The 13005-nt window shown below is 39.6% G+C and overlaps 1 protein-coding gene across 4 annotated transcripts in view; it reads left to right on the plus strand.

Annotated features, from left to right (window-relative positions):
* The window catches only part of CEP112 (centrosomal protein 112), a 471596-nt gene that overhangs the window by 35061 nt on the left and 423530 nt on the right, over window positions 1-13005 (plus strand). For all 4 annotated transcript variants that reach the window (XM_066235884.1, XM_066235886.1, XM_066235887.1 and 1 more), the window contains exons 5-6: window positions 5591-5684; window positions 8558-8635. In XM_066235884.1, the coding sequence (XP_066091981.1) occupies window positions 5591-5684; window positions 8558-8635 (172 nt within the window). The remainder of the gene's footprint in view (window positions 1-5590; window positions 5685-8557; window positions 8636-13005) is intronic.

Below are 13005 nucleotides of genomic sequence, written 5' to 3' on the forward strand. Positions count from 1 at the left end.
AGATAGAAATGTCCTCAGCCTGATCTCAGTTATTCTTAAAAAACAAAGCAATTATAAAAAAGAGAAAGAGGTTCTGATTTGTAGAATTAAAGCTTCAGTAATAAAAGTAGCAGCATTGGTGAAAGGATTGATAGATTCATGAAATAGAATGGGGATTCTAGAAATAGGTTTCCATTGATTTTTCACAAAGATGGCAGTGGGATTAAATGAAGAAAGGTAGATCTTTTCATCAAATTAATGTTGGAACAACTGAACATCCACATGGGAAAAAACTGAAGTGGGTTACAGACCTAAATGAAAATGCTAAGAACTATACAACTTCTAGAAGAAAACAGAAAAATCTTTGTGACCTTGGGTAGGCAAAAGTTTCTAAAATAGGATATTAAAAAAAAAGAAAAAATATAACATGAACTATGAAAGTTAAAACTTTTTGTTTCAAAGACACTATTCGAGAAAATTACTAGGTAAGGCACAGAATGGGAGAAGATACTCTAAATACATATCTGACAAAGGACTTGTGTCTAGAATAAGTGGAGAACTCTCACAACTCAAGAAAATGTAAATAACTCAATAGGCAAAAGATTTTACAGAAACTTCACTAAAGCAAATATATAAATGGCTAATATACACACATGAAAAGATTATCAACATTATTCTTCATTAGGGAAATGCAATTATAAAGCTTCATGAGATACCACTACACACCCATTAAAATGGCTAAAATGATAAAGACTGAGAATACCAATAGGGTTATGCTCTGATGAAACTGAAAGTCTCCTACGGTGTTGATGGGAACAGAAAATGGCACAACCACTCTGGAAAACAGTTTGCAAATTTCTTATAAAATTTTAAGATAACTTACTGTATGACTCACAATTCTATTCCTAGGTGTTGAGTCAAGAGAAATGAAAATGCATGTCCACATAAATATTGGAATGTTGATAGAAGCTTTGTTCATAATAGCACAAATGTGACAATCTAAATGACCATCAGCACATGAATAAAAAAGCAAATTATGATTCATTCATATAATAGGATTTGACAAGCAATAAATGAAATGAACTTTTGATATGTGCAACACCATGGCTGAATCTCAAAAACATTTTCCTCAGACAGCCAGACAAATATGTACATACTCTTTGATTCCATACATTTGAGAGTCTAAAAAATCAAGTTGTCTGGGTTTACAGAAATTAGTAGATTGATTTCAGAGGAGCTCAACAGAACTTTTGGGGTGTGATTGAAAGGAATCTCCTTGTAATGGTTATACTAGTATATACATTTGTGAGAACTCATCAAATTCTACGTTTTAAATGGGTAAGATTTTTATTGTCATAAGTTATGTATCAGTAAACATAATAAAAATAATATCCAAATGTGGTCGAGGCTTCTTTGGTGTGGCTTCTCCCAGTCTAAACACTTATAAGCTAAAGGGGTAACTTGTTCCCCCTGTTCCCCCAATCCACCCACATGGCCAGCGCAGTGCAGAGAGAGGGACTGGAGAACTTCCATTCAAAAACTGAAGGGAACGCACATAGCAGTGACAATTCTATAGCAATTCTGACATCTAGCCAGGCATCTAATCTGTTGCCTGTTTCTTGGTTAGGGCTTAGTGCTGCTTCCTGGGAGTGTTCTTCATGGCTCTGGACTTTCCCCTCAATTATATTTCTTTTATCATAAGCAATGATTTAAGTCCAGTAGTTTTCTTAGCCTGCTTCCCATTTGTAGAAATTTAGGGACTCAAAACACCTCTTTTCATTTTGAATTCTCTGCCCCTTTCACATCAAGCTAGTCTGGTTCCTTGTTTTTGCGGCTGTGATTGGGTTCTTTGCCTTTCTGTGGCATGTAGCTTCTTATAAAGCTGTAGCTTTCAGAAATGACCACCGCACTGGTTTTCAGCTTCCTGTCAAGAGCAAGGAACTCCATCCCTGCCTCTGGTTGGTTTCTTTGTGAGTTTGACTTTATTTCTTTGACAAAATTTTGTGTGTGTGTGTGTGTGTGTGTGTGTGTGTGTGTGTGTGACAGAGACAGAGAGAGGGACAGATAGGGACAGACAGGAAGGGGGAGAGATGAGAAGCATCAGTTCTTCACTGTGGCACCTTAGTTGTTTGTTCATTGATTGCTTTCTCATATGTGCCTTGACTGGGGGGGGGGGTGCTACAGCAGACCAAGTAACCCCTAGCTCAAGCCAGAGACCTTGGGCTCAAGCTGGTGAGCTTTACTCAAACTAGATGAACCCGCACTCAAGCTGGTGACCTCGGGGTTTCAAACCTGGGTCCTCCACATCCCAGTCCGATGCTCTATCCACTGTGCCACCACTTGGTCAGGCGACTTTATTTCTTGATTTGGAGGACCTCCTAGTTCCTCCACTTCTCTCTAGAGTTACACTTCCGGGTTTCTCTAGTTTCTGGAACCAGAGCCTGGCAGACCTGTTTCCCCCTTTTCGTGGCATTGCATATTTGGTCTAGCTAAAAATGGTGTCATAAGTCTTGTTTCTAGGCTCTTCTCTGATTCAGTCTTAACTGCCATTGACACTGCTCTATCTTTAGTTCTTATTTCCCAAGTTTCTATTTTGTTTACTCCTTCTGGGATTCATATTATTTTGATGTTGGAGATTTTGAATCTATCTTCCTTCCTTATCTTGCATTTTCACTTATTATATTCATCTCTTTATTTTTTCCTTTGTGTTCTTAGACTATTTCTTGAACTAGTTTTCTAATTCACTGATTTGATTTTATGCTGTATTTAACCAGCTATTCCTTCTTCCATTATGGTTCTAAAATTTGGCAATCTTGTTTTTTATTTGTAGCATATTTTATGATCACAGATTGTTCATTCCTCTTTAACTTCAAAATGTTCACTTGAATCACATTACGAGCCCAAATTAAAAATACATTTTAGAAGTTTCTCCTTTTTTAAAGATATGTTGCTTTTTTTGCAGGAGAACATTTGATTAGTCTTTCTTTAGGCTTTTAAATCTTACATATGTCATTGCTTATCTCTTTATAGGGACAAGTCTGTGTTTCTCTAGTATTTGAAATCAACAACAGAAGTGCTGAGAGAATATTTCTGGATTTTTGTTGAAATATTTTAGCATTAGGAAAAAGCAAAAGGGCAAAATGTATTATAGTTTTGCTCTTTAAGAGAAGTAAAAAGGCATTTGCATGTTGGGCATCTTGCAACATGCTGAAGCCTTCTTTCTGTGTTAGTTTTGGCACCCTGAAATTAATCAAGCCATGGTCCCTCTTTGCTCATTGGCACAAGTCCCATAATCATGAGCTTACTGTAGTCACGTCCCCTTTGCTAATTGTAGGCTGTCTTTATGAGCACCACCACTTGCTAGTCTGTGTGGCAGGCAGCACCTGTTATCCGTCATGCGGGGGCTTACTGGGCCGAGCTTTGCCCTCTGCCCTCTGTCTCACTGTTCACCTTGACCTGCAGCCCTATCACTGCGATTTTGAGCTGTCTTTATACCTTCTTAGAGTCTCAGTTAATTGTGTTATCAGCTGAGACAGTCTCGGTGGCAAGAAATGAGGTCTCTATGCCTAATGTCCTCGGTTTCTTGTGCCAGACAGATTTTAGCAATGATACTGACATCTCTCTTTCATTGGTTCAGCTGCCTTTACCTGAAGCTGGCCTCAGGGATGCCTCTGCTTTACTTAGCAGGCACTGGAACGTGTTCTGGGGAAAATACAATGCATTTAGTTTTGGACGTGTTGAATTGGAGGTAGGGCTATTCAACTTGTATTTGCAATGGTGTTGGAGGCCAAGAGAGCAATTTGGGCAGGAGATGTGGATTTGGTAATCAAAGCTTCCTCTTATTTGAAAAACTAAAAGTATATTGAATTGTCCAGAGAAAGCATGTAAAAAGGAAATAGGTAAGATTAGACACAGAACCCTTGGATTTTAGCATATGTGGGATGGGTAGAAAAAGAAAAGCTAGTGAAGGTTACTTGGAAGAGGATTTCTCAAGGAGAGAACCAGGGAAGAATGGCTCTGTGGAGCTGATGAATGTGACATCTTTAAGACACTGTCCCTAAAGGTTTGGTGAGGTCAGCCAGGGAGGGTAAAACAGATTATGGCTCATTTGCTTGAGCAGCTAGCTGATCATTGATGATTTGACTTACAGCACTTTCAGGAGGATTGGAAGTCAGATTGTAGTTGATTGAAAAGTATATGGCAGGTTAGAACATGGATCCAAGAGCTTGTTTTGAAATTTTTTTGGGGGGAAGGGAAAGGGGTTGATTGGGACAGAGGACAGCTACAAGTGTGTTCAGAGGCTGTACTGCTTTATGTGTGGACCCTGTGTGATAGACTGATAAATTTTTCAGTCCTTTTTTTATTAATTAATATCTTCTATGAGAAGAATTACTTTTAATATTTAAGCGTTTTTCAATTTTTAAGTATAGCTCTTTTTATGATTGTTTAATCTATTCTTAAAGAAGAATAGGCCATTGCTTAATAGGATGTATCAGGTTGCCTCTTCCCACATACTGTTTTAAATGCTTCTGTCAGCTCTAGCACATTGGCTGGTGAGGTTATTCTCAAAATATTGCTTTATTTAATTTTCTCATTTGTTTTTAAGTATCTTGCTATCTGGGATATTGAGTAGAATATAAAAAGCCAATAGCTCTTTAAAAAATAGCTTTCTCAGACATTCCTGATTACTTAGTAAATAGTCTAAAGAATGTTGTTCTATTCGAGTTACTACCAAAAAAGATAATCTTGTCTTTTTTGAATTACTGTTTCATCATTTGGGAAGCTCACTGTTTGTGAAGGAAATCCTGGTAATGGCTTGTAGTTGCAAGTTGGTGACTTTAATTCATTATACAGTGGTCAGTTAACATTTCATGTGTATTGAAGCAGCTGTTCGGAGCATAAATATTTGTAATCATCGAACTTTCATTGAAGTAATGTGAATAAAAGTATAAGAGAGACTCAAGGATAAGGTAGGATATTGAAAATAGTACTTTTATATTGAAGAACGATCTCCTTGTTCAAGTTCATTGGAAGCTTAAACTGTTTTCTCACTCATGTTGTAGTGATCACATTTTACCTGAATTAACATGGTGCATTTTAAAATTGAAGACTTTGATTTATCTGTGGTTTCTGACAGGATTTCAGATTAATTTAGACTTTCAGCAACATGAAAGTTTTGTTATTTTATGTATTTTAAGGCTTCATCTTGATGTGGAACACGAATCTAACAAAACTTGCTAACCTTTTAAAAACAATTTTTTTCTCTGAGAATATGTACTTTATTATTACTTTTTCTTCCTATGCTTAGGGGTAAGGAGAAAGGAAGACAAAAATTTAAATACATGTAGTTTATTATAGTCCCATTTAAAAATAACATTTGTTTGTAAGCAAGTAAGTGGCATTTAGGTGACATTTTCTTTATCATTTAATCTAAATGAAATAAAATGTGAGAAATACAAGTTATTATTTAGATTTTTTTCTTTGCTACTGAAACATCATTCTTAATATAAATAATCATTCCCCCCCCCAATAAAGTTGATAATTTTAGACTTGAAAACCTCTGTGTCCTCTGACACTCCAGATTCTGACTGTCACTGTTCTGGTCTGTTAGTAGGGGACTGTCCACTGCGAAGATCCAAGCCAGATCTCATTCTGTGAGTCCAACCTATGGAGAAGATGGACAAAATGCTAACCCAGAGAGTTGTGTAAGATCAGATTCTACTTTTGCTTGTTTGTTTGTTGCTTTAAAAGAAGGCCACACATTTTTAGTTTCATATTGTCGAGGTTGCCGTGATTACTTACAAACAGTGAATAAAGTTCAAAAATTTTGGTGATCATCCCGATGTCAAAGAAGTGGTATATTTGCTTTATTCTACACTGTTCCTTCTGCTGTCTCAATGATGCAAAGACATCATGTTAATCAGTTTATGGTTTTTCTTGTGCATTGAAGTGTAACTTTGGAAAGCTTGGTCTTTGAGTTATTTTTTTCCTCCTTTTTGCTTTTATTCAGTGTATGTATAAAAATAAGACACCCAATTGTTGTAAACTTAAAAAATTGGGATTAATTTGTAGTGAAATAGGGGACACTGCCTTTCTGATGAAGTGAACTGTTTATATCTTGAACAATGAGTACCTTTCTTGCGTCTAGCTATTTAACAGATTTGTTTTGAACAAGGCACCAATGAGCACACCAGGCAGCTTTGTGAAGAGAAGGACTTGGCCTGCCTAATAAGGTTGGGCTTGTGTAACTTGGGCTTGTCTTGGGCTGCAAGGTTTAGTTACAAGAAGATCATGAGTGTTGCATGACTGCTTGAGTATATATTGCTCTAAACATAACTCCTTGCATTTTCTCCTGTGATACTTTGGAACTTTCAAAAATATTTTAATAGGGCTGGCTTAAGCTAAGCAGTTTTTCTGAGTCAAGTTCACTTGTTAAAAAATATTTTAATATAGCCCTGGCCGGTTGGCTCAGCGGTAGAGCGTCGGCCTAGCGTGCGGAGGACCCGGGTTCGATTCCCGGCCAGGGCACACAGGAGAAGCGCCCATTTGCTTCTCCACCCCTCCGCCACGCTTTCCTCTCTGTCTCTCTCTTCCCCTCCCGCAGCCAAGGCTCCATTGGAGCAAAGATGGCCCGGGCGCTGGGGATGGCTCTGTGGCCTCTGCCTCAGGCGCTAGAGTGGCTCTGGTCACAACATGGCGCGCCCAGGATGGGCAGAGCATTGCCCCCTGGTGGGCAGAGCGTCGCCCCTGGTGGGCGTGCCGGGTGGATCCCAGTCGGGCGCATGTGGGAGTCTGTCTGACTGTCTCTCCCTGTTTCCAGCTTCAGAAAAATGAAAAAAAAAAAATTTTAATATAAAGGGGAGCACATTTTTTTTTTGGTATTTTTCTGAAGTTAGAAGCAGAGAGGCAGTCAGATAGACTCCTGCATGTGCCAGTCTGGGATCCACCAGGCATGCCCACCAGAGGGCGATGCTCTGCCCATCTGGGGTGTTGCTCTGTTTCAGCCCGAGCCATTCTAGTGCCTGAGTCAGAGGCCATGGAGCCATCCTCAGCACCCGGGCCAACTTTGCTCCAATGGAGCCTTGGCTGCAGGAGGGGAAGAGAGAGACAGAGAGGAAGGAGAGGGGGAAGGGTGGAGAAGCAGCTGGGCACTTCTCCTGTGTGCTCTGACTGGGAATCAAACCCGGGACTTCCACATGCCAGGCCAACGCTCTACCACTGAGCCAACCAGCCAGGGCCAAGGGGAGCACATTTTAAATATTTTTGTATTTTATATAGTTTTGTATAATTGTATTTACTCAAACAAAGCAGGTACATTTTGCTTAAGACATTATTCACAAAAATAAAAAAAAGGAGACCAACAGTAGAAGCAATAATGAATTTTAATATGTAACAAACAACATTTTGTTCAATAGAAATGTGGAGTCTCAATAAAATATGAAGAACATTGTAGTATATTTTTAGCAGATGATTTAAATGACCATAGGTAAATAGATTTATTCATTAGTAATGTGATTTTCTAAAAGCTGTACCAACAAGTTGAAGTTCCACACTTGAATTTCTGAAGAATATACTTTGTTTTACATGGATTTTCCTTTCAAAGTTTTTAGAGTGTTCAGATCATTGTTCATTTCTGGCACAAATCTTAGGCTCTCCTCAATTAATTATAATTTCAATTTGGCTTGATAAATGTATAATTTAATAAGTTATAGGAGATGTGGAAAAATATGGAATTTTAATTTTTTTAATTATTTTTTTATTTTTATTCATTTTTATTAGAGAGAGAGAGAGGGGAGAGGGGGGGGAGAGAGAGAGAGAGAACAGGGGAAGGAGCAGGAAGCATCAACTCCCATATGTGCCTTGACCAGGCAAGCCCAGGGTTTTGAACCGGCAACCTCAGCATTCCAGGTTGAGGCTTTATCCACTGTGCCACCACAGGTCAGGCTGGAATTTTAATTTTTTTAAAGTAAAGAATCACCATAATTGTGTTTTTTGTGATGCAAATCCAAAGCTTATTTCTCTTTATATTTAGTGTATGAATGAGAATTAATTTAAGAACAAAGAGCTTCTTGGCCATCAGCACAAACTTTCCTGTTAACTAATTTTAACGAGAGTTAATAGTTCATCTTTTCGAGTGTTCCCCACCCCTCTTTAAAGCTGCTGTGGTACACCACAATTAAAACTTTTAGTAAAAAAACTTAAAGAGAAGAGTCTGGATTAATTTGTAAAATATTCTTTTGATGGCTTTTTTTTTTTTAAATCATGTTACTGTGTGAATATATTGTGAAGGCATCTTACCCCTAAGCAGCTATAATAAACAGTCATTCCTTAGAATTGAAAGCTAGCTCAATTGTCACATAATCCTTTCCTCTGAGGGCACTATGGCATTACTAAAAAAGCACACAAAATTCTCATTACTCTGAATGACGTATTTTTGTTCATTTTCCTCCCTCCTTCTCTCCTTCCCTCCTTCCCATTTTCCTTCTCCCACTCTTCCCCCCCTTCCTTTTCTTTTTTATGTCTCCCCTCCTTCCTTCCCTCCTCCATTTCTCATTCCTTTCTCTCTCTTGTATTTCAGGAAGCTCATTTGAAAAAATCTGCTGTTTCTTTGGATGACAGTGACATTGAAGCTCGCCTTAATAGTTGGAATCTTGGGGTAAAAAATGTATTTGTTTTATGTATGTATATTAATGTGGCAGAATCATATTGTGTTTGAAAAACTTCTCAATTAATTTAATTCTTTTCAGCGAACAGTACTGGATGTTAGACATTAAGTACTGTGTTAGCACTGAGAAGGCCTTTAAGTACAGGAAAGAGAGAATATTCCAAAGAAGCATAAAATAGTTCCTGCTCTTGACAAACTGATTTCCTTTTTGGTTAAATAATAATTTAAGGTAGTATATGATAAAAATCCCAAAGTGAGTTGGAAAGACTTTAGATACTGAAGTGGAAGGGACGGGAGGGAGAAGTTAGAGAAGAAAGGGCAGCTGTGGGGAAGAAATCTCATGGAGCTGTCATGGATGAGCCGTCATTGTGGACAGCAGTTTTCGATGCAAAGGCAGGGAGTTTGAATATACTTGGCTAGGTGGAGAGGACGGGAACTAGAATTCAAGGCAGAAACTGGCATGAAGAATGGGATGTTGTATAAGTGAACTGTCATGTGTGGATCTTTGGGGTTTGTGTAGGGGATTAGGGGCCAATGTTACCAAGCTGGATTGCATGGGGGCTTTTAAATTTTAGGCAGTAGTGAGCCCCAGAGTTTTATTTTTTCCCCTCCACATTCCTTTACATATATGTTGTTTAAATGCTTTGAGGAAATGGAAAGGGGTAAAAACAATTTTTATTATACTTTGTTACTATAAAAATAATTTATAATTTGAATATTTGAAAAATAGGGAAAGTAAGAGGAATAAACTTTTAAAATCATAACACCCAGAGATGTAACATTTTGTTATATTTATATTTCCTTTTCACTGTGTGTATAAAATTAAAATGTAAACAAAATGGGTCATATTTAAGTACTATTTTATTATGTGCTATTTTAAACTTGGTTTAAGTTTTTAATAGTTCTGTAAACATGAATCTTAATGGTAGCACTAATTTTTCTTTTAGATAAGATATTTCATAACTTGTTTAAGAATTTTGTTATTTTTGACATTCAGTTTGCTCTGTTTGTTGCTAATATAAGGAATACTGCACTAAAATTCCTTAGAAGAGTCATTTCATACATTGTTTGTTTTCTTAGGTCCAGAAGGTGTATACCTGTTTATTTTCCAACTAGCAGTGTATGGGATTGTCTGTTTCTCACTTCTGCACTGACATTGGGGATTTTTATTTTATTTTTTATCTTAGTGAGAGGAAAGGAGGAGAGGCATAGAGAGACTCCCACATGTGTCCTGACCTGGATCCACCCAGCAAGCCCACTAAGGGGCGATGCTCTGTCCATCTGGGGCCCTTGCTCCTTTGCAACCTGAGCCAATTTTTTTAGTGCCTGAGGCAGAGGCCATGGAGCCATCCTTAGTGCCTGTGCCCAGCTTGCTCTAATCAAACCTTGGCTGCAGGAGTGGAGGAGAAGAGAGAAAGGGAGAGAGAAAGAAGCAAGAGGAGAAGGGGTGGGGAAGCAGATGAGCACTGCTCCTGTGTGCCTTGGCCGGGAATTGAACCCAGGACATCCATACACCAGGCTGATGCTCTACCACTGAGTCAACTGGCCAGGGCCAGTAATTTATTATTTTTAAAAAACCGAAACCCTTCCTACTAATGATGGACTTCAGTGAAAGCAATGCTTAGGGAAATGGACTTGGTGGCGTAATGAAGGCTATATTGAATGAGTGCAGAAGTGGAGAAAGGGAACCAACCAGTCATCTTTTAGGTGTTTTTTAGAGTGATGTTTGTGAGGATGGAAAGGGTAGGAAGGAAACCCTTTTCAAAGAGAAAATGAATGCTTAATGACTGGCGGGCTGAAGAGAAGGGCCCCTAAAAGTCTGATTTTAGCAAATGGGAATATTGACTGTCCATCACTTATTTGATTGTCCAATGAGGGAAGCCACTTTAGGGGTTTACAAGTTGTAGATGGGGGCGTTTGAAAGGATGGTACGATTAAGTGAGGTGTTCAAAGTCTGGAGCTTAATGAGACTCAAGGACTGGAGTCATGTCATAGTCCCTCTGCTTGAGGTGGTGGTTGTGCTCAGACGCTGAGCATTGCAATTTTTAGCATGAGGAGGGCTGGATGGAGGGTGTCAAGTGAGGACACCTGACTTGTGCGATGGCCAGATGAAAAGGCAGGGAGATGGGTCAGAATTTAAAGCAATGGGGATCTCTTAGTCATTTGGGAGTGCACTAGTGAAAGACAAGAGAGAAACAGAATCAATCAGGAGAGGAGAATAGTAAGTCAAAAGAAAAACATTTCCTTTTTTTTTTTTTTTTTTGTATTTCTCTGAAGCTGGAAACAGGGATTGACAGTCAGACAGACTCCCGCATGCGCCCAACCAGGATCCACCCGGCACTCCCACCAGGGGGCGACGCTCTGCCCACCGGGGGGTGTCGCTCTGTCGTGACCGGAGCCACTCTAGTGCCTGGGGTAGAGGCCAAGGAGCCATCCCCAGCGCCCGGGCCATCTTTGCTCCAATGGAACCTCGGCTGCGGGAGGGGAAGAGAGAGACAGAGAGGAAGAAGAAGGGGAGGGGTAGAGAAGCAGATGGGCGCTTCTCCTGTGTGCCCTGGCCGGGAATCGAACCCGGGACTTCTGCAAGCCAGGCCGACGCTCTACCACTGAGCCAACCGGCCAGGGCCAGAAAAACATTTTCATGTTTGAAGATGTTGAGGAAGTTGTCCAAGTGACCAGTATGGGAGAAAAGCACAGGAAATCTTTCCGAAAGACTTTTTTTTGTTGTTGCCAGAAAGCACTATCAGAATGAAAAACAAAATTCTGGGCTATCCTTTTAACCTTGCCTTCGCTCTTAGCTTGAAACTTCTGATGTACATTTCTTAGCACATAGAATACTTTTCATGATTAGTTAACTGTTCAGAGGATTAAACTGTTCATTTGTATAATAAAATTAAAATAAAACATCTAAAATATTTTGAGATACTACCTTAAAACTAGGCCTGCCTGGGATTTTGTTTCACTTTTTTTTTAAAGATTTTTTTAATTTATTCATTATAGAGAGGGGGGAGAGAGAGAGAGAGAGAGAGAGAGAGAGAGAGAGAAGGGGGAGGAGCAGGAAGCATCAACTCCCCTATGTGCCTTGACCAGGCAAGCAAGCCCAGGGTTTTTTTTGAACCGGCAACCTCAGTGTTTCCAGGTTGACGCTTTATCCACTGTGCCACCACAGGTCAGGCTTGTTTCACATTTTTATTGTTCAAAGAATGCCCTAACATATAAAATATAAAAATAACATAAAATATAAAAGTCTTGCATTTTTATATATTTATAACAATATGCATTAATCAGGCTGAAGTATATGTCTTGATCACAGTAGAATAATTTAAGTATCCAGTGTATTAAAAACTTAGATTTTGCTTTGATTTTAGTTTGTATGTGGATGTGCCATGGACTTTTTTTCTTTCTTTCTCTGAATGATCAGTTAATAGCTAGTTACTTTTTGTGCTCTCTATATACTATGGGTACATTTTTCATATTGCTATTGTGACTGTCAACACCTTCATTCTGGTGTATTAGATATGCTGGAATTGAATTTTCCATTTAATTTTTTTAGGAGTGTGTTGATATTTTTTCTAGGAATACATATTTTTATGCAGATTTACTTACTAAACCTAGCAATTAAATTTTCCTTCGGTATTTTTTTTTCTTACTCTTCAGCATTTTTAACCTTTAGTTTTGGGAAAGCCTTCTTGCTTTGTTGATATATTTTATATATGGGTCATGCACAACTCTCTTTATATAAATCTGCTTTTCTGAGGATGGAGTGAGGGACCACGAGGAGGATTTCCTTGGGCTTTTCATTCTGGTCCTCCATCAGTTCCCACCCTGGGTCCATGTGCTGCCTGCTTGGAGAGCCGCACTCCCACCAGGGACAAACTAACAGTGAGGACTCTGAGTAGACCCCTTAAGTCCCTGGAAACAGAGCCTGAGAGATCGAGATCCAGGGTGGGAGACTTGTGCAGGGAGAGCTCTCAGGACCGGAAATGGGGGGAAGGAGCAGGGTGAGGTCAGCAGGGGTCAGTCTTCCGATCCTTCAGGGAGCTCTGGACGGTGGGACAGCACCCCAGAGTTAGTGGGCTCCACCGGAGGCCAGGGCCTGTCTGGAAGGAGTGAACCTCCCCATGTGGTCAAGGGAGCACCAGCAAACCTTAGCAGAGGGGGCGCTCCTCTACTCTTTCTGTGAGGAATGTGGGAAGCCTGGCTATTTTACTGACTGGCCTTTGTCCCTGTGGCCTACTGACAGCTGTTCTAATCAGTCATCCAGGTGCAGCTGTCACTCTGGTGTAGCAGACACATGAGTCCAGTGAGACGAACTGCTCCAGTGGACGAGCTGCCCAAGTTGTTGACCCACAGAATTGGAA

Source organism: Saccopteryx bilineata, chromosome 6, assembly GCF_036850765.1.
Source record: "Saccopteryx bilineata isolate mSacBil1 chromosome 6, mSacBil1_pri_phased_curated, whole genome shotgun sequence".
NCBI classification, from domain to species: Eukaryota; Metazoa; Chordata; class Mammalia; order Chiroptera; family Emballonuridae; genus Saccopteryx; species Saccopteryx bilineata.